The sequence below is a fragment of the Phyllostomus discolor genome, chromosome 10, assembly GCF_004126475.2.
Source record: "Phyllostomus discolor isolate MPI-MPIP mPhyDis1 chromosome 10, mPhyDis1.pri.v3, whole genome shotgun sequence".
Classification (NCBI taxonomy): domain Eukaryota; kingdom Metazoa; phylum Chordata; class Mammalia; order Chiroptera; family Phyllostomidae; genus Phyllostomus; species Phyllostomus discolor.
The window spans coordinates 49,417,455-49,441,197 of record NC_040912.2 but is presented as its reverse complement, the minus strand read 5'-3'; the positions used below and the strand labels follow the sequence as shown (position 1 = coordinate 49,441,197).

At 37.6% G+C, this 23,743-nt stretch overlaps 1 protein-coding gene across 2 annotated transcripts in view; it reads left to right on the top strand.

The window, feature by feature from the left end:
- The window catches only part of COG5 (component of oligomeric golgi complex 5), a 363,376-nt gene that overhangs the window by 249,383 nt on the left and 90,250 nt on the right, over positions 1 to 23,743 (top strand). For both annotated transcript variants that reach the window (XM_028525999.2, XM_036010775.1), the window contains 2 exons: positions 11,837 to 12,041; positions 21,450 to 21,611. In XM_028525999.2, coding sequence (XP_028381800.2) covers positions 11,837 to 12,041; positions 21,450 to 21,611 — 367 coding nt within the window. The remainder of the gene's footprint in view (positions 1 to 11,836; positions 12,042 to 21,449; positions 21,612 to 23,743) is intronic.

The following is a 23,743-nucleotide window of genomic DNA, read 5'->3' as shown; positions in this document are numbered from 1 at the left end:
TATCTGAATGGAAGTTGGACAGCCAAGAGGTTGAGGTAGACGCGTTCAGCCGGACTGGTAGGAGAAGACAGCGGGGCGGGCGCCAGGCGGGCGCGGGGCTGGCTCGGGTCGGCGGGTCAGCGGCGCGCGGAGGTCGGAGGAAGGTTTGGCGCGAAATCGGCGCAAAAGCCATCCAGGGCGCCAGAAGGCAGTGGCGATCCCTGAGTACGCAAGCTGCGGCTGGCAGACCCAGAGGGGTAGCGATTGTGGACTAGGGCAGAGCTCGCGGCCCAGAAGCCCAGACAAGGGTCTGAGTCCAGGGGAACGGAACTACCGCCATTGTTTTCTCCCGTCCGGCTCCCGCTCCCGCCCCACCCCCACATATAACGTCACAATCTAGCGACCGGGGTGCCCAGCCCCAGTGAGCACCTAAAGCTCCGCCCCCCACATAACAAGAGCAACTAGACCGGAAAAAAAAGGAGAGACAGGGGAAAAAAAAAATATGTTTTCAACAGAGCAGATCAGTCCCCCAGGACTCATCCTTTTGAGCGACCAAGAATTAGCCAATCTATCAGATGCGCAGTTCAAAACACTGGTGATCAGAAAGCTCACGGAACTGGTTGATTTTGGATGCAATTTAGATGAAAGGATGCAGGTTACCATAAAACAGATGCAGGAAGACACGCGGAGGAGAGCCAATAGTGAAAGGAAGGAATATGAGTCTCAAAACAATACAGTGGACCAGAAGGAAGATAGAATCAACCAAGCAGGAAAGCATGATGAAATAAGAATTCAAAAAATTGAGGAAAACCTTAAGAGCATCCAAGACACCTTTAAACGTTCCAATATCCAAATTATAGGGGTACCAGAATCGGAAGGGGAAAAGCAACAGATTGAGCACGTATTTGAACAAATAATAAAGGAGAACTTCCCCAATCTGGCAAAGGGAACAGTCTTCCAAGAAATCCAAGAAGCTCAGAGAGCCCCAAAGAAGTTGGACCCAAGAAGAAACACACCAAGGCACATCATAATTACATTAGCCAAGGTAAAAACGAAGGAGAGAATCCTAGAAGCAGCAAGAGGTAAGGGGACAGTCACCTACAAAGGAGTTCCCATCAGACTGTCAGCTGATGTCTCAAAAGAGACCTTACAGGCAAGAAGGGGCTGGAAAGAAATATTCCAAGTCATGAAAGATAAGGACCTACATCCCAGATTGCTCTATCCAGCAAAGCTCTCATTTAGAACAGAAGGGCAGATAAAGTGCTTCTCAGATAAGGTCAAGTTAAAGGAGTTCATCATCACCAAGCCCTTATTTTATGAAATGCTAAAGGGACTTATCTAAGAAAAGAAGATAAAGAAAAGACATGTATAGTAAAAGGACAGCAAACTCACAAATATTAACAACCACACCTAAAGCAAAACCAAAAGAAACTAAGTAAACAATTAGGACAGGAACAGAACCACAGAAATGGAGGGCACATGGAGGGTTAACAGCAGGGGGGTGGGAGAAGGAGAGAGGGGGAAAAGGTATAGAGAATAAGTAGCATAGAATGTAGGTTGAAAATAGATAGGGGGAGGGCAAGAATAGTACGGGAAATGTAGAAACTAAAGAACTCATAAGTATGACACATGGACATGAACTAAAGGGGGAAATGTGGGTGGGAGGGGGGCACAGGGTGGAGGGGAGAGAAGGGGGGAAATGGGACAACTGTAATAGCATAATCAATAAAATATATTTAAAAAAAAGAAAAAGAATATAATTGGAGGTATACTACCTGATAACTAACTATACTACAAGTCCATAGTAATCCAAACAGCATGGTACTGCATAGACACAAACATATAGGTCAGTGGAACAGAGTCCAGAAATAAAACCATGCTTTTATGGTCAGTTAGTATTTCACGAAGGAGGCAAAACATATAATGGGGTAGAGATAGTCTAGCCAATAAATGGTGTTGGGAAAATTGGACAGATACAAAAAAATGAAAGTATTCCACCAACTTATTATATCACACACAAGAATAATCTCAAAATAGATTAAAGTCTTAAATGTAAAATTCAAAACCATAAAACTCCTAGAGGAAAACATAGGCAGTAAAATCTCGGGCATTTCTTGTAGAAACATTTTTTTTTATCTATCTCCTCAGGCAAGAGAAACAAAATAAAAAATATATAGTACTGCATCAAACTAAAAAGTGTTTACACAGCAAAGGAAACCATCAACAAAATTAAAAGACAGCCCTGGCTGGTGTGGTTCAGTTGGATTGAGTGCCAGCCTGAAAAACAAAAGGTCACTGGTTTGGTTCTCAGTCAGGGCACATGCCTGGGTTGCAGGGCAGGTCCCCAGTAGGGGGCACACAAGAGGCAACCACACATTGATGTTCCTCTCTTTCTCCCTCCCTTTCCCTCTCTCTAAAAATAAATAAATAAAATGACAATCCACTGAATGGGAGACCATATTTGTCAATGATATATCCAAAATTTGTAAAGAACTCAGAAACCTCAACCCAAACAAACAGAGAAACAAATAAATCCAATTTAAAAATGGGCTAAGGATAGATACTTGTCCAAAGAGGACATACAAATGGCCAATAGACATGTGAAAAAAAATGCTCAACATCACTATCTGAGAAATGTAAATTAAGACCACAATGAGCTATCACTTCACACCTGTCAGAATGACCATCGTTAACAAATCAACAAACAATTGTTGGCAAGGATGTGGGGAAAAAAGGGAATCCTGGTGCACTGTTGGGCAAATGCAGACTAGTGCAGCCACTGTGGAAAACATTATGGAGTTTCCTCAGAAAATTAAAAATGGAACTGCCTTTTGACCTGGCAATTCCACTTCTGGAAATATATCCAGAAAAACCTGAAACACTGTTTTGAAACAATACATGTATATACATCCCTCTGTTCATTGCAGTGCTATTTTTAATAGCCAAGGTTTGGAAGCAGCCTAAGTGCCCCTCAGTATGTGAGTGGATAAAAAAAGCTGTGGCCTGGCTGGCATAGCTCAGTGGATTGAGCGCAGGCTGGGAACCAAAGTGTCCCAGGTTCGATTCCCAGCCAGGGTACATTCCTGGGTTGCAGGCCATAACCCCCAGCAACCGCACATTGATGTTTCTCTTTCTCTCTCTCTCTCTCTCTCTTTCTCAGTCCCTCCTTCCCTCCCTAAAAATAAATAAATAAAATCTTTAGAAAAAAAAGCTGTGGTACATTTATACAATGGAATACTACTTGGGCATAAAAAAATTAGAAAATCTTACCTTTTGCTACAGAATGGATGGACCTACAGCATATTATGCTAAGTAAAGTAAGCCAATCAGAGAAAGACAAATACTCAGTGATTTCACTTATAACTCATATGTGGAATCTAATAAAGAAAATAAATAAACAAAATAGAAACAGACTCATAGATACAGAAAACAGACTGGCAGGTGTTGGTGGCAGGCTGAGATTGAGGGACTGGTTTGTGAAATAGGTGAAGAAATTAAGCAAAAAGTCATAAAAGATAATTAAATGTAAATTATTAAAACATTCAAGGGGTAGAATTAAACATAAGTGAGTAAGCTAAGAATTGGGAAGGCTTCTCTAGTAGTTTTATTGTCCAGAATCAATGAATAAAACACTGGTAGTTAATTATATTAAAAATTTTACATGGCAAGACAAGCATAAGCAAAATAAAAAGACAAATGACACAAACTAGAAAAACATTTATAATTTACACCAAAGAAAAGGAGTTAATATCCCTCATGTATAAAAAGTTGAGAAGAAAAAGGCCAACCACCTTAAAGAAAAGATGTAGATATCTCTTTAAGTGTTTGAAAAGATGCTCAATGTTATGCATAAATAGAGAAATGAAAAATAAAAGTACACAGTGATACCATTTCTTATCTATAAAATTAGCAAAAAAATGAAAAATTTCATACCACACTTTGTTGGCAACAGAGGATGGTATGATCCTCTGTTGGCTTCCCTTTATAGGGATATGGGGAAATGGTCATTCACACATTGTTAATTAGCATACAAGCCTTATGGAGGAAAATTATATAGGCATTTGGTTTTTTACTCAGGATTTATTCTAAGGATTCATTCCATAGATGCACTAGCAAAAATATGAAAAGACATATTTACAAGGCTATTAACTGCATCATCATTTGGAATGGAAAAAAACTAGAAAAAGAGAAAAAAACTAGAAACAGTCAAATGTTCATCACTAGGGGATTAAACTATGGTGTATCCATAGAATGGAGTGCTGTGCAGCTATAAAATGGAATGAGGAAACTAACAAAAAGGAATAAGGATTATAGAGCAATTTTGAAGATATATTAAATTTCAAAAAGAAAGTTGAGAAATGTATACAGTATGCTATTATTTACCCAGGAAAGGACATAGTATCAATATGTGTACATTTTTGCTTATATTTTTAAGAAGGGGAAGCATAAACCCTAAACTCCAGAAAAATGTTTACCAATAGTGGAGGGAGGAGGTTGCATGTGAAGAATACATTGAAGAGACCGGGGATAAAAAGTAGAATTATTTAAATATATTTTGTTTTATAGATTTAACTTTGAAGTCATGTGCATATTTTATATAGTCATAAAACAAAAGTGAAATGAAAGAAGAAATTACTAAAAATAAAAAGTAAAAAGGCAGATCTTAATGTAAGTATGTGTCTAGTTGGTGGTATAACCACATAGAGAAGAACTTCTTCATTTGACTTTTTACTTACTTAAGTACTTTATTAAAACACAGTAATTTGTTTTTGTAGCCCTACTGGGATATATGTCAAGGACAAGATCTTCCAAAACCCTATGAACTCTTTTCAATAGTCATGTTATAGTTGGCATTATCATCATCATCATCATCATCATCATTATTATCATCAGACCACTTGTGTGTAGTGTGGGATAAACTAAATGAATAATTATGTTGGTATCATAGTGAATCAGGATTTTCAACATGGGAGGAAAAATGTAAAATGAGATTGCTTGAGTAGGTGTTTTTTTCTTTGAAAATATGTAATTTGATTACCATACATTTTATGTATTTGTCCATGGAAAAGGCCTAGAAATAGTGACCATTTCCTCTTATACACATGTGGTTTTTAACATGATTTCCTATTAAAAGAAACCAAGGATCCTTGAAGAAATGACTGACTCTGGGTCTGGGCCAGGAAATGTGTAGGACAGTTCTGTAACTCTGTGTACCAAAAAACAAGGAAGATACCAGAGACTCTTAGGATTGTATTTAAAGGACCCAGGAAACAATTTGAGTAGATATCTACTAAAGATGGAATAAGTTTGGCATCAGTAGGATAACAATCACAAAGGATTGAAACCCATAAAATATTCCTAAATCCCTGAGTTCATACTGAAACAGTGGTTACCCTTGATGAGTGGTTACATGGAACTTACTTCTTACTTTGAAAAATGATATTTACAGGGATAAATATCAGAAATTTTTTTCTGCCTTTCCTATACAAATGATATCTTAAAGAAACCAAATAATTGATGGCAGAAGTATCTATTTATAAAAGTATTACCTGTAATAAATGCACAAAGAATATTAAAACATCTGTATTTTGAAATCTCCTAGCGGATCTAGTCAATGATTATTAACGATTGCAAATATAAAAACACAAACAGAACACAAGTTCAGACACTATATATTCACTAGTCTTGTCAGAAATTATAAAATAGGAATCTGATCACAACCTCTAATCTATCACAAGGGTAGGTAGCACAGTTGGTTGGAGCATTGTCCTGAAACACTAAGGTTGTGGGTTTGATACCCAGTCAAGGCACGTACAAGAATTAATGAATGCATAAATAAATGGAACAAAAATCAATTTCTCTTTTTTTCTCTCTCTCTTCCTTTCCCCCTCCATCTTCCTCTACCTCCTCCCCTACTCATAAATATAGAATCACTTGGAGAGTGTTTTAAAATTCCAAAGCCACGACTACAATTACATTAAAGTCTCTGAGAGTTAGATCTAAGCATCAAGATGTGCAGCCAAAGTTGAAATGCACTATTTTAGATCCAACTGATAATTTACAGAAAATACTGGGATCAGAGTGGTACAGTCAGCAAAATCTAGATTGTGGGAAACTGTAGGATATATGACCCAGTTCCTCAAAGAATTAAAAGTAATAAAAAGAAACTATAAATCAGGCTTGATGGTATAGCTGCTAATTATACAATGTGGACTATTTGTGGGTACTAAATCAAACAAAACTAAATCAGATCATTAAAAAATTACTAGTCAATCAGGAAAATGTGAGCACTGATTGTTATTGCAAAGTGTGATAAAAGCATTGTTATTTTTTAATGGTCTTTACTTATTAGAGATGCATGCAGAAATATTTATGAATGAAATGATAACCACTGAACCAGCTCAAACTGGTCCTATTCTGTTTCTAACAAGATTTTAAGTTTTCATTTCAAAGACAACAGACCAAAAGCACAAGTTATGCAGCCAAAAAAGGTGCAAATGTGAGAATTTTGACCTCCAGTTACACCTGGAACCAAAGTCTCCCTCCCTTTGACAGAACAAAAAGATTGGGACATGACCAGAACTTGAACACAGGAACCCTTTCAGAAGCAATTGGTGCATTGTCCAGGAAGATCTGGTGCTAAAGACCCTTACCACATCTTGCTACAAATAGTCAAATTCCAAATCTCTGCCAATGAAACCTGTCCTACCAGTGCTCCCATATACCAACCCACCTCATCCTTTCCTAACTCCTTAAATTCCACCCCAAACTCTTGATAAGAGAGACAGATTTGAGTTTTGCCTCCTGTCTCCTTGCCTGTCAGCCTGGCAAGAAAGCTTTGTCTTTTCTCAAAAGCCAATTTCATAGTATTGACTTCTGTGTGCACTGGGCAACGAGCCCTTGCTCCGTAACAAAATGTATTGATGTCTGTGATTTGCTCCAGAGTAGCTAGTAGTGCTCTAGCTAGTATCACTCAGTTGGTTAGGAGTCGTCCCACAAACCAAAAGGTTGTGGGTTCAATTCTCGGTCAGGCACCTGCCTGGGTTGCTAGTTCAGTCCCTGGTTGAGGCTCGTGGAGGAGCCAACCAATCAGTTTTTCTCTCTCACATCAATGTTTCTCTCCCTTTCTTTCTCTTTCCCTTCCCCTCTCTCTTAAAATAAATAAATAATCTTTATTTTAAAGAAGAAAATATTTACTTAATTTCTACTATTTCAGGCACTGCGCTGGGTACCAAATATGCATTGAAGAAAACAAGCATCGTTCTTGTCCTAATGGAGTTCACGGTGAAGTAGGGAAAACTGTCTTCTGGCAAATATAATTAGAAATTGCAGTGAATGCCAAGAAGGCAAAGAACAGATTGTTTATGAAAGAGTAACCAAAGGAATAGGGTTTGCCTAGCCTGCCAAAGTTTGCTGAATGTTGTCAGAAGACATTAGACTCCTGAATCAGAGCAAAAGGACTTTATTACTCACAGCACAGCAAGGATCACGAGCCTCAAAATATTGTTGGTTCCCTATACCTCCAAGTCTCATTGGGAGACAAAATATGGAGCCCAAGTGGTTGGTGTACATGCTGTGAGTTCTTGTTGCAGGTGAGAATCTACCACTTTTGTAGTAAGCAGTAAGCAAGCTTACTCTTCATGTGCAGGGAGAAGTTACCTCATCTCTCAAAATTGCTTTCTGCAACTATGAACCTGATAAATGGCCTGGATAAAGAGCAACCAGGGCCCCCATTATTAGCATACTCTGTAGAAATGTGTAGGAATACTCAGGGCTTTGGTGGATTGCTTCTTCTAAGGGGAGGAGGGATTTCAAAGAAGTCCTCTCAGATATTTAACAAAAAGAAAAAATAGCTTTGCCCTGGCTGAGTAGCTCAGTTGGTTAGAGCATCATTCAGATACACCGAGGCTGCAGGTTTGATCTCCAGTCAGGGTATCTACAAGAATCAACCAAGAATAAATGCATAAAAGTGGAAGTGGAACAACAAAGTGATGTTCTCCCTCTCTCCCCCTTAACTCCAAATCAATCAATAAAAATTTTTTGGAAACAGCTTTACTAGGGTATAATTGGCATACAGTAAACTGAACATGTTTAAAGTGTACAATTTGGTAAGTTTCAATATAGATACACATCCATGAAACCATCACAGCAGTCAAGATCAGCGAACACGTTACCTTTGTGCCCCTTTGTAATTCGTCTCCCATCTCCTTTCTCCTCCCCCAGGCAAATGCTGATTTTTGTCACTCTGCATTGGTTTATATTTTCTAGAACTTTGTACAAATTGAATGACACAGCCTGCATTATGTATTCTTGTTTGTCTTTCATGCAGCATGACTATATTCAATATTTTGATTCATCCATATTGTAGTGTGTTCTTTTTGTTGGATGTAGTATTTCATTGTCCCAGAGTTTGTTTATACTCATCTGTTGTTAGACATTTGGGGTGTTTTTGATTTTTGGCAATTACAAATAAAGGTGCTTTGAATAGTCATGTACAACTCATTATATGGACATATACTTTTATTTCTATTGAATAAACATCTAGTGGAAGAATGGTTTGACCATTTGATAGGTATATGTTGAACATTTTAAGGAAATGGAAGACTCTTTCGCAAAATGATTATACATTTTTTTCTTTCCACCAACAGTATATGAGAATTCTAGTTTTTCTATTCTCACCAACATATGATTTTTTTTTTATTTAGCCACTCTAACAGGTACATGGTCATATCTAATTGTGGCTTTAATTGCATTTTGCTAATGACTAAAGGTATTGACTATTTTTAATGTGCTTATTTGCCATTCATATACCTTCTTTGATAAAAATCCCACTTTAAAAATTACATTGTTTTCTTATTATTGAGATTTGACAGTTCTTTATATATTTTAGATACAAATTGTTTTTCAGATATATGAAAAATTTACTTTCCCACCCTGGGACTTACTGTTTCATTCTCTTAGGTATCTTTTGAAGAGCACATGCTTTTAATTTAGATAACATTCAGTTTATCAGTTTATTGTTTTATAGGTCATACTTTTAGGTTTACATCATGCCTAACCCAAGGATGGAAAGGTTCTCTTATGTTTTCTTGTAGAAGATTTGTAGCTTTAGGTTTTATATTTAGGTCTTGAGTCCTTCCTGTGTTAATTTTTGTCTGAGGTGCAAAGCATGAAGTAAAGTTTTGTTTTTCAAATAGACACCTAATTGTTATGATACCCTTCATTGAAATATGCCCAGTGTCCACTAAATTGCGTTTGCACCTTGGTCAGAATTTGGTTTTCTTGTGTATGTGTGGTTCTATGTTTGGGCTTCCTGTTTCATGTCATTTGTCTCTGTATCTGTCTTTAACAGTATTTTGATTTGTGTAGTTTTATAAATCTTATAATCAGGTAGTATTATTTCTTCAACTTTATTCTTTTTGGTTATTATAGATCCTTTCCATTTTCATATGTTTTAGGGTTTTTTTCCATTTCTAAAGAGAAAGGCTGCAATTGATTTTAATATATAAATTTGGGGAGAATTTACATCTTAACCACACTGAGCCTTGAATATGTGAATATGTTGTCTCTTCAGTTATTTAGGTCTTCTTTAGTTTATCTCAGCATTGCTTTTTCTGTTTTTAGTGTTCAGATCTTTCACATATTTTTGTTATGTGAAATACTTAGATATATCTCTAAGTATTCATATTTTAATGCTATTATACATCATATTATTTTTAATACCAGTTTCTTATTGTTCATCTCTAGTATGTAGGAATATTATTGAGTTTTACACATTGATCTTATACCCTATAACCTTGTTAAACTCATTTATTAATTCTTATAGTTTTTTTGTAGATTCCATCAGATTTCCTACATAGATGATCATGTCTGTGAATAAAATAGTGGTATCTCTTACAGATTTCCAAGCTAAATGTTTGTTTGTTTTGTTTTGTCTTGTTTTGCTCTTGGTCTTACTGCACTGACTGGAGCCCCTAGGATACTGTTAAATAGAAGTGCTGTCCTCTTTCTTTGGGGCAAAAGCAGTGTGCCTTGTTAGGTATCACATTAGCTGTAGGGATTTTTGTAGAAAAAATGAAAGAAAGAAAATTTTCTACATTTTGTAGAAAATGTAGATGCCATTTATCAGGTTGAGAACATTCCCTTCTGTTCCTAGTAGACTGAGAGTTTTTAGTAGGAATTAACTTTTTATTTTTTCAAGTGCTGTTTCTGTGTCTATTTATGTGATCACATACTTTTCATCTTTGTTAATATGATGGATCACATTGATTGACTTTATTTTATTTCTTTATTTTACCTTTTTATTGTTGTTCAAGTATAGTTGTCTCCATTCTCCTACACACCCCAGCCATCCCCACCTCCCACCCTTGATCCTATGCCCTTTTACATTGATTGATTTTAAAATGTTAAATCAACCATGAATTCTTAGGATTGGTCATAATGTATTATTCTTTTTATATGTTCTTGGACAAGATGTGCTGCATTTTTGTATCTACATTCATGAAGGATATTATTCTTTTGCTTGTTTATTTGTTTTCCTGTTATGTTTTTGGTTTTGTCATCAGAGTAATGTCGATCTTATAAGAGAGTTGGTAATTGGTACTATTTCTTCCTTAAATTGTTTGATAGAATTGACCACTGAAGTTATCTGGGCCTGTGTATTTTCATTGTGGGAAGGTTTTTAACTAAAAAGCTCAATATATAATAAGGCTGTTCAGTATATCTGTTTCTTATTGAGTGAGCTTTATTAGTTTGTGTCTTTCCAGGAATTTGATAAACTGTACATTCATAGGTGTGGTCAGATTTATTCATATAAGGTTATTCATAATTCCTTCATGATCCTCTTAACATCTGCAGCATATGTAGTGAGGTGAGCCCCCCGCATTCCTAATATGGCTAATTTGTTCCTTCTCTTCTTTCCTAACCAATTTGTCTAGAGGTTTGTCAATTTTACTTATTTTCTCTAAGAACTAGTTTTTGGTTTCAGTGTTTTTATTCTTTTTCTGTTTTATTGATATCTGCATAGATCTTTATTTTCTTCTGTTTATATTGTGATTTTTCTGCTCCTTTTTTTCTACGTTCTTAAGATGGAAACTGAGGTCATTGATTTGAGACTTGTCTTCTTTTCAAATGTACATGTGTGTATAAATTTCTCCAAAGTATTCCTTCATTGAAATTCAACAGATTTCCATATGTTGTATTTTAATTTCCATTGAGTTCAAAATGCTTGCTAATTTCCCTTTTAATTTCTTGTATGAACAAACAACATGAATTATTTATTTAGAAGCATGCCTTTCAGTTCCAAATATTTACTTCCAAAGATACCTGTTATTGATTTCTAACCCCAAACTTTTTTGGTTAGAGAACATACTTTTGTATAATGTGAAAACTTTTAAATTTATTCAAACTGTTTTGTGGAATCAAAAATTGTCTCTCCAGGTAAATGACTCATGTGCAGTTGAAAATAATGTGTACTTGGCTGTTTTAGATAATGTCAATTAAGTAAATTTTGTGTGTTGTTTAGGTTTTCCATATGCATCTGATTTTATATGTACTTGTTTTATCAATCATTGAGAAAAGAAATTGAAATCTTCAATTATAATTTTTGATTTGCCTATTTCTTTATACATTACATTTCAAAACATATGGTCCACAAACATCAAATGCAATGAATATAGTCTGGGTAGGAAATTACTGGTACTCACATTATTTCAAATGGCCTCAGAGAATATCTCTCTGATTTATCCTGTAATGTAGTGTCTTTGTCCCATCATCTTTATATAAAAAAGAAACTTTTACATGCTACATTTTATTGTTTTATCATTTATCTAATGAATGTTATTGTTTTGCTTGGCAGCTTCTATGTTTTTGAAACAGGCATTTGAAGGAGAATATCCTAAATTACTGCGTCTTTTTAATGATTTATGGAAGCGTCTTCAACAGTACAGCCAAAATATTCAAGGAAAGTTTAATGCAACTGGAGCCACAGACCTCTACGTTGACTTACAGCACATGGAAGATGATGCACAAGACATATTCATACCAAAAAAGCCAGATTATGAGTATGTTTGTTTAAACAAACCTGTTTGTTGGCATATTAAGGATTTGTCTTAATATTATGCCAGGATAGGTTCTCAGTCTGGTAGGAAAAAACCTGAATATACTCAAATTTAAACCTGAAAAATCTCATAGATCACTCATCTTTAGGAGCAACATTAGAAAAAAACACATCTCAATAAGTTTAAAACAGCCAACTTTTCCTCCTATATTGAAAGAGTATTATTTTCAGTTTTTTATTTGAATACCAAATCAATTGGTGTGTCTTTAAACACTAGAATCAGAGTTATACTGAGGAGGCTGACTCAGATAACAGATTATCACCTACCTTGTGAGAAAAATGTTGGATAGATACATGAGTGATATTTAAATGTTTGTTTCTCTTTCACTTTTTTTAAATATATTTTATTGATTATGCTATTACAGTTGTCCCATTTCCCCCCTTCTCTCCCCTCCACCCTGTACCCCCCTCCCACCCACGTTTACCCCCTTTAGTTCATGTCCATGTGTCATACTTATGAGTTCTTTAGCTTCTACATTTCCCATACTATTCTTGCCCTCCCCCTATCTATTTTCAACCTACATTCTATGCTACTTATTCTCTATACCTTTTCCCCCTCTCTCCTCCTCCCACCCCCCTGCTGTTAACCCTCCATGTGCCCTCCATTTCTGTGGTTCTGTTCCTGTTCTAATTGTTTACTTAGTTTCTTTTGGTTTTGCTTTAGGTGTAGTTGTTAATATTTGTGAGTTTGCTGTCCTTTTACTATACATGTCTTTTCTTTATCTTCTTTTCTTAGATAAGTCCCCTTAGCATTTCATAAAATAAGGGCTTGGTGATGATGAACTCCTTTAACTTGACCTTATCTGAGAAGCACTTTATCTGCCCTTCTGTTCTAAATGAGAGCTTTGCTGGATAGAGCAATCTGGGATGTAGGTCCTTGTCTTTCATGACTTGGAATATTTCTTTCCAGCCCCTTCTTGCCTGTAAGGTCTCTTTTGAGAAATCAGCTGACAGTCTGATGGGAACTCCTTTGTAGGTGACTGTTCCCTTATCTCTTGCTGCTTCTAGGATTCTCTCCTTCGTTTTTACCTTGGCTAATGTAATTATGATGTGCCTTGGTGTGTTTCTTCTTGGGTCCAACTTCTTTGGGGCTCTCTGAGCTTCTTGGATTTCTTGGAAGACTGTTCCCTTTGCCAGATTGGGGAAGTTCTCCTTTATTATTTGTTGAAATACGTGCTCAATTTGTTGCTTTTCCCCTTCCGATTCTGGTACCCCTATAATTCGGATGTTGGAATGTTTAAAGGTGTCCTGGATGCTCTTGAGCTTTTCCTCAATTTTTTGAATTCTTATTTCATCATGCTTTCCTGCTTGGTTGATTCTATCTTCCTTCTGGTACACTGTATTGTTTTGAGACTCAGATTCCTTCCTTTCACTATTGGCTCTGCTCCGTATATCTTCCTGCATCTCTTTTATGGTAACCTGCATCCTTTCATCTAAATTGCACCCAAAATCAACCAATTCCATGAGCTTCCTGATCACCAGTGTTTTGAACTGTGCATCTGATAGATTGGCTATTTCTTGGTCGCTCAAAAGGATGAGTCCTGGGGGACTGATCTGCTCTGTTGGAAACATATTTTTCCCTGTCTCTCCTTTTTTTTTTTTTTTTCCCGGTCTGGTCGCTCATGTTACAGTGGGGGGCGGAGCCTTAGGTGTTCACCGGGGCTGGGCACCCCAGTCGCTAGATTGTGATGTTATATGTGGGGGCGGGAGGGAACAATGGCGGCAGTTCCGTTCTCCTGGGCCCAGACCTTTCTTGGGATCCTGGGCCGCGAGCTCTGCCCTGGTCCACAATCACTGCCCCACTGGGTCCGCCAGCCGCAGCTTGTGTACTCAGGGATCGCTGCTGCGTTCTTGCGCCCCCGATGGCTGTTGCGCCGATTTCGCGCCAAACTTTCCCCGAACTCTGCGCGCCACCAACCCACGCCAGCCCTGTGCCCGCCCGGCTCGTCTTCTCCTACCAGTCTGGATGAATGGGTCTACTTCAACTTCTTGGCTGTCTGACTTCCATTCAGATAAATCCTCTGTCCGTTCTGGGCATTATTCTGTCTGTAAATTATTGTTGTTCTAATCTTGGTTGTGCGAGGAGGTACGGTGCGTCCACCTATTCCTCCATCTTGCCAGTCTTTGTTTCTCTTTCACTTTTTTAAGAAAGTGCTTATAGCTGAATTGTGTCCTTTGCAGTAAATAGTTCTGACTGGTAAAATATAGGAAGTAGAAGTTTTGATTGGCAAAATAAGTGGAAAATGAGTAGACTAGAATGATAGGATGAGTCTATATATTATTTATTCTCTTCTCTCTTCTCTTCTCTTCTCTTCTCTTCTCTCTTTTCTCTTTTCTGTTTTTTCTTTCTTCATTAAAACTGAGGACAGTGAAGCAAAGAAGGGCTTAGGATAAAAGAAACAACAGGAGAGCCTAGACTGGGCTGCTTTAGCCCACAGAAAAGTCAGAGAAAAGGGGGCCATGAAGACAGGTTTAGGGGATTAGCCTGGGTCAAGCTGTCTCTGCCAATTGCTCCCCTGGTTGCAAGTCTCAGCAGGAACTTTAGAGTTTGAGAGATGCAAGCCTGAGAGGGAAGAAAGACATGGGTGTGTTCCCGGGAAGGAGAGCGCTGTATTGTTTTCTTCAATAACTTTTTTATGCAAAACATGGAGGTTAGATAAGGACTAATGGAATAGGGGACAAGAAGACTGAACCCATATGTTGATCTACAAAGATCAAATAATATATTAGTTTTTCCAAAAGTATATAATACATGGTATATGATTCTATTATGATTCTATTTCTGTTTTAGTCTTTAAAATCAATATGCTTATGTTAAAAAACACCTGGAAATATACACAGCAAATGGTAAGAATGGTTTATCTCCAGGAGGTAGAGTTTTTATTTTGTATTTTCTGCTTTTTAAATTCAATAGAGAAAAAATCCCTGTGTTTTTGACTAATGGGATGTCACTGTCACCTTTTGGAGACTAAATTCAGTAAAGTAGTTGCTGAGGAAGAAGACCTATGACCCATATTTCAGGAATGCCCCAAATCATGAGTTTACAAGGAAACAAATGCAATGGGTTTTAAATACTCTTTTGAGCCCTTGTGTGTGAGGCTCAGTTAGTTGCAGCATCACCCCAAACACCAGAAGTCATCGGATATAAGGAGAGATTGGAGAAATCAAGACAGAAATTGGATTACAGAATTGTTAATGAGATTATATGTGCTCTTAGGGATTAATACTTCCCCCTCCCTGGCTATTACTTCCTATATTTCTAAAGTTTAGCATAGCAAAATAGACAGAGCTGGCTTAAAACCTTTATCTAAAGAAGTTGCAAGCCTGGAGTATGACTACTCACCATGACCAGCCCAGTTAAGAATTTATGACCCAGCCCTGGCTTGCATAGCTCAGTGGATTGAGCACGGGCTGTGAACCAAAGTGACGCAGGTTCGATTCCCAGTCAGGGTACATGCCTAGGTTGCAGGCCATGATCCCTAGCAACCGCACATTGATGTTTCTCTCTCTCTCTTTCTCCCTCCCTTCCCTCTCTAAAAATAAATAAATAAAATCTTAAAAAAAAGAATTTATGATCCAGTTACCCTGGGAGGCTACTTTCCATAGAACCCCTTTATTAATCCACAGCCCCCAACTTCCAGTCAGAGGGCTGACTTTCTTGGGGATAGGAGAGCCTCAACATGTCTCATTCTGCCTGTAGTTGAGCCTTAATTCAGGCAAATGAGATCAAGAGGTGGGTGCTCCCATATTGTGCCTGGATACCACTCAGCAGTGGCATCTCTACCTTGTTGCGGCTCCCTGAAAACACTAGAGTCCCAATATACCTTTGCTTGGCTTTTTAAATGGCATTCCATACCAGAAAATGCAGGCTAAGGGGACCTCAGGCTGCTGCCCACCCCCACCAAGTTCTTTCAGTAAGATGTTACCTGAGCCTTGTTTTTTTTAAAAAAGACAATTTGATGCTGACCAAATCTGATGTCTTAAGGGCTTAATGATTAAGGAAGGGAGTGGATGGATAGAAAGGAGAACAGGTCATGTTAAAGAAATTGAGTTTCTGTGCAGTTACAAAATGTATTTAAAAACAAAAAGCTGCATATTGAGGAAGCTCGACAAAATCAAAGCAGGGTTAACTCAAAAAGACCACAAATAGATACATTGTATTCCATAATTAACCCATTTAACATTATTTATTTATTTTGTACCACTTTCATTGACATGTAAACTTTGAGGACAGAGAATTTTCTAACCCACTTCACTGCTACATTTTCTGCATGTAGGAAGTACCTGGCAAATTATGGAGGCTTAACTGTATTTATGGGAGGGAAGGAAATAGAGGGTAGTAGGGATATGGAAAGTTTTCCCAAGCGTGGAGATTTTAGAGTTGGCATTCAAAAGGTTTACAGTTTTAGAGTGCAAAAAGTTGACTCAGGAGTTCTCGCCCAGATGGAAGCATAGGTAGACACACTGTCCCTCCTCGCACAACCAAGATAGGCACAACAACAATTTAGAAACAGAATAACAACCAGAACTGACAGAAAATTGAACTGTATGGAAGTCAGACAACCAAGGAGTTAAAATAGACACATTCATGCAGACCGGTAGGAGGGGTGGAGCCGGGCAGCTGGGGGGAGAGGGGTTGCATGGCACAAAGAGCGTTGGGACTGGCATGAGGCATCCTGGGTGCGCAAGACTGCAGCGGATGGCACACCGTGGCTGAGGGGTGGCAACTGGCAGACCCAGGGATGCAGCGATTGTGAAGCAGGGCATGGTGTGCCAGGCGGCTGGCCGACCTGGAAGTCCCAGGGTCCCAGCGCCAGGAAATAGAGCCTCGGGGCACTGATTGAAAACACCTGTGGATGTTGAGGCTCAGGGAGAGACTCCCAGCCTCACAGGAGAGGTCCTTGGAAAGACCCACGGGGTGCACAAGCCCACCCACATGGGAATTAGCACCAGAAAGGCCCAGTTTGCTTGGGGGAAACAGCAGAAGGGACTGAAGTCCAACAGAGAGCAGAACAAGCACTATTGTTCCCTCTCTGATCCATGCCCCGCATATAGCCTCACAACCCAGCAACTGGGTTGCCTCACCCTGGTGAACACCTAAGGCTCCACCCCCTCATATGTAACAGATGTGACAAGACCAAAAAAAAAAAAAAAAAAAAAAGATGGCTCAAACAGAAGAACAAATGAAAACACCAGAAACAATACTTTTAAGCAACCAAGAGATAGCCTACCTATCAGATGCACAGTTCAAAGCACTGGTGATCAGGATGTTAACAGAATTGGTTGACTTTGGTCGAAAATTAGATGAAAAAATGAAGGCTACAATAAGTGAAATGAAGAAAAATGCACAGGGAAGCAATAGTGATGGAAAGAAAGCTGGGTCTCACATCAATGAAGTGGACCAGAAGGAAGAAAACAACATACAATCAGAAAAAAAATGAAGAAATAAGAATTCAAAAAAATGAGGAGAGTCTTAGGAACCTCCAGGACATCTTCAAACATTCCAACATCTGAATTATAGGGGTACCAGAAGGAGAAGAGGAAGAGCAACAAGTGGAAAACTTATTTGAACAAATAATAAAGGAGAATGTCCCCAATCTGGTAAAGGAAACAGACTTCCAGGAAGTCCAGGAAGCTCAGAGAGTCCCAAAGAAGTTGGACCCAAGGAGGAACACACCAAGGCACATCATAATTACATTAGCCAAGGTACAAATGAAGGAGAGAATCCAAGAAGCAGCAAGAGACAAGGAGAGAGTAACCTACAAAGGAGTTCCCCTCAGACTGTCAGCTGATTTCTCCAAAGAGACCTTACAGGCAAGAAGGGGCTGGAAAGAAGTATTCCAAGTCATGAAAGGCAAGGACCTACATCCAAGATTGCTCTATCCAGCAAAGCTTTTATTTAGAATGGAAGGACAGATAAAGTGCTTCCCAGATAAGGTCAGGTTAAAGGAGTTCATTATCACCAGGCCCTTACTATATGAAATGTTAAAGGGACTTATCTAAGAAAAAGAAGATAAAAACATGTATAGTAAAATGACAGCTATTAATAATTATGACAAACTCACAATTATTAACAACCACGCCTAAAACAAAAACAAAAACAAACTAAGCAAACAACTAGAACAGGAACAGAACCACAGAAATGGAGATCACATGGAGGGTTAGCAACAGGGGAGTGGGAGGAGGGAGAGGGGGAAAAGGTATGGAGAATAAGTAGCATAGATGGTAGGTAGAAAATAGACAGGGGGAGGGCAAGAATAGTATGGGAAATGTAGAAGCTAAAGAACTGATGACACATGGACATGAACTAAAGGGGGAGAATGTGGGTGGGAGAGGGTGTGCAGGGTGGAGGGGAATGAAGGGGGGTAATGGGACAACTGTAATAGCATAATCCATTAAATATATTAAAAAAAAGATTGACTCAGATATGAAGGATCCATAGTACAGCTAAAATAAAAGTTAGGTAGACTACTGACACAAGACAGAAAAAAGTTAGAAAAGTTACTTGTTTTGACATTGTAGCTTCCAAGGATCCTTGCAGCATTGGAGAACAGGAAGAATGTTAAGTACTTAGAATTCAATGCTGAAATTGCTGTGGAAGAGGGGAGAAGCATCTTCTCTTTCTCTTTCTTCTTTTCTTCTTTCTTCTTCTTTCTCATTTTCTTCTTCTTCTGTTTTCTTCTTTTCTTCTTCCTTCTTATGTCTTCTTCAAATTTATTGGGTTGACATCGGTTAAAAAATTATATAGGTTTCAGGACTGTAATCAAATATTATATAATACATCATCTTTGTATGTGTGAAGAAACTTCTTAAGGATAGTAAATGACAGGAGGAAAGATAAACAAGACATTGACTTCAACAGAGGATTGCTCCTGACAGATTTAGACACTAGTTCTTTACTTTTCCCATTAGGGCCTTTCTGTCTTCATCTGTTCTAGAAGTTATAGTTAGCACTTTACCAGCACATTGTTTTACTACAGTGTAAAGCATTTTAAATCTCTATCTTCCCAGTACTTAACAAAGGTCTTGTATGTTGTATTCTTACTAAATGTGTGCTAAGTGAAATACTTCTTGAATGAGAAAGTATTAAAAGATAACTGAAATTATGATGTAGGAACCAGGAGCATTCTGACTTCTAGGTCTTGTTAGTTGATTAGAAAGGGTGGGAAGGAAAAAGCCAGGTTTTATATATGTGAACAAGCAGGTCAGTCATTTTCAAGGTTAATATTTTGGATGAAGAGGGGTTTATTTTTTAAAAGAGGAAAGAAAAAAAGATAGTGGTAGGGCAAAACAGAAAAGTGGTAGTACTGGCAAAAGGTTCATAAATAGGGGTGATGTGAGAAGATATGGAGTTAATAATAGGGGTAAGAAAGCAAAGGGAAATAATGGTTATAGACATTTGAGATTAATTGTCAAAGGAAAACTCTAAGACACAATAATTGGATTGCTAAATGAAAATCAACACAAATAATTGAAGACATGGAAAGAGTAAGGAAGAAAGACTGTTTAGTAGGTTAAGTTTTGGTTTGTGAAGAATATTGTAAAATTAAATAGCTTAGAACTCCAGTTGGGAGTATGTATGTGATTGTAGAACTTTAACAAAATATGTTTTATTTTTGTCCTCATTCTTGATAACAACAGTTTTGACATGGGAAGACTGATAAGAGCCTAGTCCTATATGAGTGTATATACTTCTCTCTCAGTCAGTGAGCCTTATGGGATATGGCAGCTATGGGTGAAAAGGCTTGAGCTAGCGCAGTAGTTTTCAACTGTGTGCTGCAAGAATTTTTAAAATATTCCATATATGACTATTTAGTCAAGGGCATTGATCTCTTTTCCTTTAGATTGTCAAATTAAAAACTGACAACAGACCACATAATAATAGCTGTCAAGTGTGAATGCCCTGTCTTGAACCATAAATATATAGGTCACATAACAGAGCTGCATCTTATTGGTCACATCATATAATAATGTTGTATCTGACTGGTTAATTCTTAGTACCAGAATTCCTTATATACAAGAATAAGCACCTGGGTTTTTTTAAAAGTCTCTTTTGAGCAAAAAGGGTAGGTAATTACTATTTTTATTATTTTTTGTAAATCAAAAATTATACCTATTTTTGTCAGATTAGCAAAAAAAAATATAGTTTTGGTGTGCTATAAAATTTTAATTAGTTTATATGTACCATGAAATGAAAAAAGTTGGCAGTCACTGAGCTAGTGAAACAGGTCTCTACAGATCTGATACTGTATAAAGACAGGATTTGCTAATGAAAGGCATAGCCCCAATAGAATTAAGGTTTTACAGTGTTATTCTTTGAGTTTCAAGTGACAGACTTACTCCAGTAGGTACTGCTGAATATAATATTGTTTATGGTAATTTAGGTATAAATTAAAATGTTTAGTCCTTAAAAAATTTAATTCCAAAATGCATTTGCAACAATATTTATTTATTTATTTATTTATTTATAGGATTTTTGAAAATTTTATTTGGTATGGATTTTTAAAGTATATTTTATTGATTATGGTATTACAGTTATCCCACTTTGGCCCTCTCTTACCCCATGCCCCACCTCCCTCCAGCAGTTCCCACCCTTAGTTCATGTCCATGGGTTGGACATTTAAGTTCTTTGGCTTCTCCATTTTCTATACTGTCCTTAACCTCCCCATTTATTTTGTAGCTATCATTTATACTTCTTTATTCCCTGTACCTTTTCCCCCATTTTTCCCTTTCCCCTTTCTACTGATATTCCTCCAAGTGATCTTCATATCTATCATTCTGTTCCTATTCTAGGTGTTTGCTTAGGTTTTTTTTGTTTGTTTGTTTTAGTTTTAGTTTTTAAGTTCAGTTGTTGATATTTGTGAGTTTGTGTTCATAATTTTGATTTTCTTTTTCTTAGATAAGTTCCTTTAACATTTCCTATAATAAGGGCTTGGTAATGATGAACTCCTTTAGCTTTACCTTGTCTGGGAAGCACTTTATCTGCCCTTCCATTCTAAATGAGAGCTTTGCTGGATAGAGCAATCTGGGATGTAGGTCCTTGTCTTTCATGACTTGGAATATTTCTTTCCAGCCCCTTCTTGCCTGCAAGGCTTCTTTTGAGAAATCAGCTGATAGTCTTATGGGAACCCCATTGTAGGTAACTCTCTGCTTTTCTCTTGCTGCTTTTAAGATTCTTTATCTTTAAACTTTGGCATTTTTTATACATTTTTAAATAATTTTTTTCTTTTTCTGCATATAGAGTTACACTTTATTTAAGTAATATTTTTTAAGAAAGGCACTTATAGCCTGATATAATAACACTTAGTTTTGTATAATTTAAGTCAATTTTCAATAAATTGTGTTCCCACAGTCCAGAAAAGGCGTTAAAAGACTCACTACAGCCCTATGAGGCTGCTTATCTATCAAAATCCTTATCTCGACTTTTTGATCCTATCAACTTGGTTTTCCCTCCTGGTGGTCGTAATCCTCCTTCTTCGGATGAATTGGATGGTATTATTAAAACTATAGCAAGGTATGTATTTTTGTATATAATGGCATGTTACTAAAATGCCTATTAAGTTTGTTAGTCATGTATGATTGCAGTATATTTTTAATTTATTGCAAATTATTCAAGTAATTAGTCCTGTAATTAAGAGTTTTGCAGTGAATGAATACACATAAAATAAGTACTTGAGATTCCAATTGATAAAGTCATTTAAATACAATCTAGAAACAGTCTGTTCTGATTATTTTAATCTTGTCAATGATGCAAAGTAAACCTAGTTCTTTACGCCATAATAAATTTCTAGTATTATACTCCTGAGTTCCCTTATTATTCCCCATGTTAGTTTTTAATTATCTTATTTCTATAAGGTGGAAATAATGATAGGATTAGTTTAGAAACTAAAACAGCATAAGATATAAAAGCTACACAATTTTAGAAGGATGGCAGGCTTCTGTCTCAGAACCTGTTCCCTCTAGAACAGGGGCCCCCAACTCCAGGGCCATGTACTGATACTGGTCCATGGCCTGTTGGGAACTAGGCTGCACAGCAGGAGGTGAGTGGCAAGCAAGGTGGTTAAGCTTCACTTACAAAGCACCTAAGCTTTGCCTCCTGTCTCTCCAACTTCCCCTATCCCTGGAAAAATTGTCTTCCATAAAACTGGTTCCTGGTACCAAAAAGGCTGAGGACTGCTGCTATAGAACACCCAAAGAAGAATAACCCTGACATCCTCTGCCAGACCAGTTTGATCCTGGGCTGGGCCCCGGAATTTCTTCTCCCATCCAAAATCCATCCAAAATACTGTCCTTTGGAAAATGCAGGCAGCTACAGCATTGTCATCTAGGCATCCTTGAGGAAGAGAGCCAGAGAGCCAGTCTCTGCCCTCTTTTTTTTTGTTTTAAATCTTCTGGCTCATAATTCCATGCACTCCAGAGGCATTCAGCTTCTCGGCCAATCCCATCTTAGGCTGTTTACCATTGCCTTGGGGAACCTCCTCCCACTTCCCCTCCTTCTCCTCCCCAGTGATCTGATCAGATCCCTCTGTATCAGTTATACTGTTGCCTTTAGATATTACAGCTGCCCAAATCCGTTTGCAGTTATGACTATCTCAGTTCCTGCCATAGCTAACAAATTGTCATAACAGTAGGTCTTTACATTTGTCAATGAACATTTTGAGGGGTAAAACTAGTAGTTAGTCAATATAGGACCAAGGTATAGAAATGTCTAGATTCTTTTACACTACAAATTTGAAGGTGGTGATTCTGTGGCATGTCAGAATAAGACTACAAAATCACAGATATAATATACATAAGCATCTTTCCAGCTGCAAATATACCTTAACATTGTCTAATTATCCAGCATCTTGATCCTAAATCTCTCCACAATTATCTTGACTTTCCAAAGTTCTGGCTCAAGATTTTTTTAACCCTAATGTGTTTATCTGTTTACCACGATAGCAATAAAAATAGTCCTGGATTCAACTTGTTCTCTTTGACCTTATAGGAATATTAAAGGGGCATCCCTCTCATTCCTTTATGCAGCTTGGCAATGCTGTAATCAAATATAATGTGGACCTTAAAGAAGCATACTTATACCAGTGTTTAAAAGTGAACATTAAAGAAATTATGTCTCACTATTATATGAGATCTGTCTGGAAAAAGTATATCCATTGTAAATACAATGAGAATGGTTTGTGCAAAATCAATGTAACCTAGCAGCCAAGGAGAGTGGGCTGGAGTGCACATGTGTGAACAATGATAACTTCACTGTACTAGTTAGTGGGGGCAGTAGATGCTGCTGAGTGAGCATGTGTACTGTGTGGCTGTTGCATCAAAATGACTAAGTGAGTAGAGCATGAATCTACATCAAATTTTGCATTAAGCTTGAACATTCATTCATGGAAATTATTCAGATGATTCAGAAGGCTGCAGCTGTGGGCAACTGGTGATTGGGCAGCTTCATCGTGACATGATGCCTGCTCACGCATCACATTTCATGCAGTTTTTTTGGTGAAACATCAAATCACCAGGTGACGCAGCCCCTCTACAGCCCCTCTGGTGCCCTTCAACTTCTGTTTTTTCCCCAAAACTAAAATCACCTCTGAAAGGGAAGAGATATCAGATAATCTGTGAGATTCAGGAAAATATGACAGGGTAGCTGAT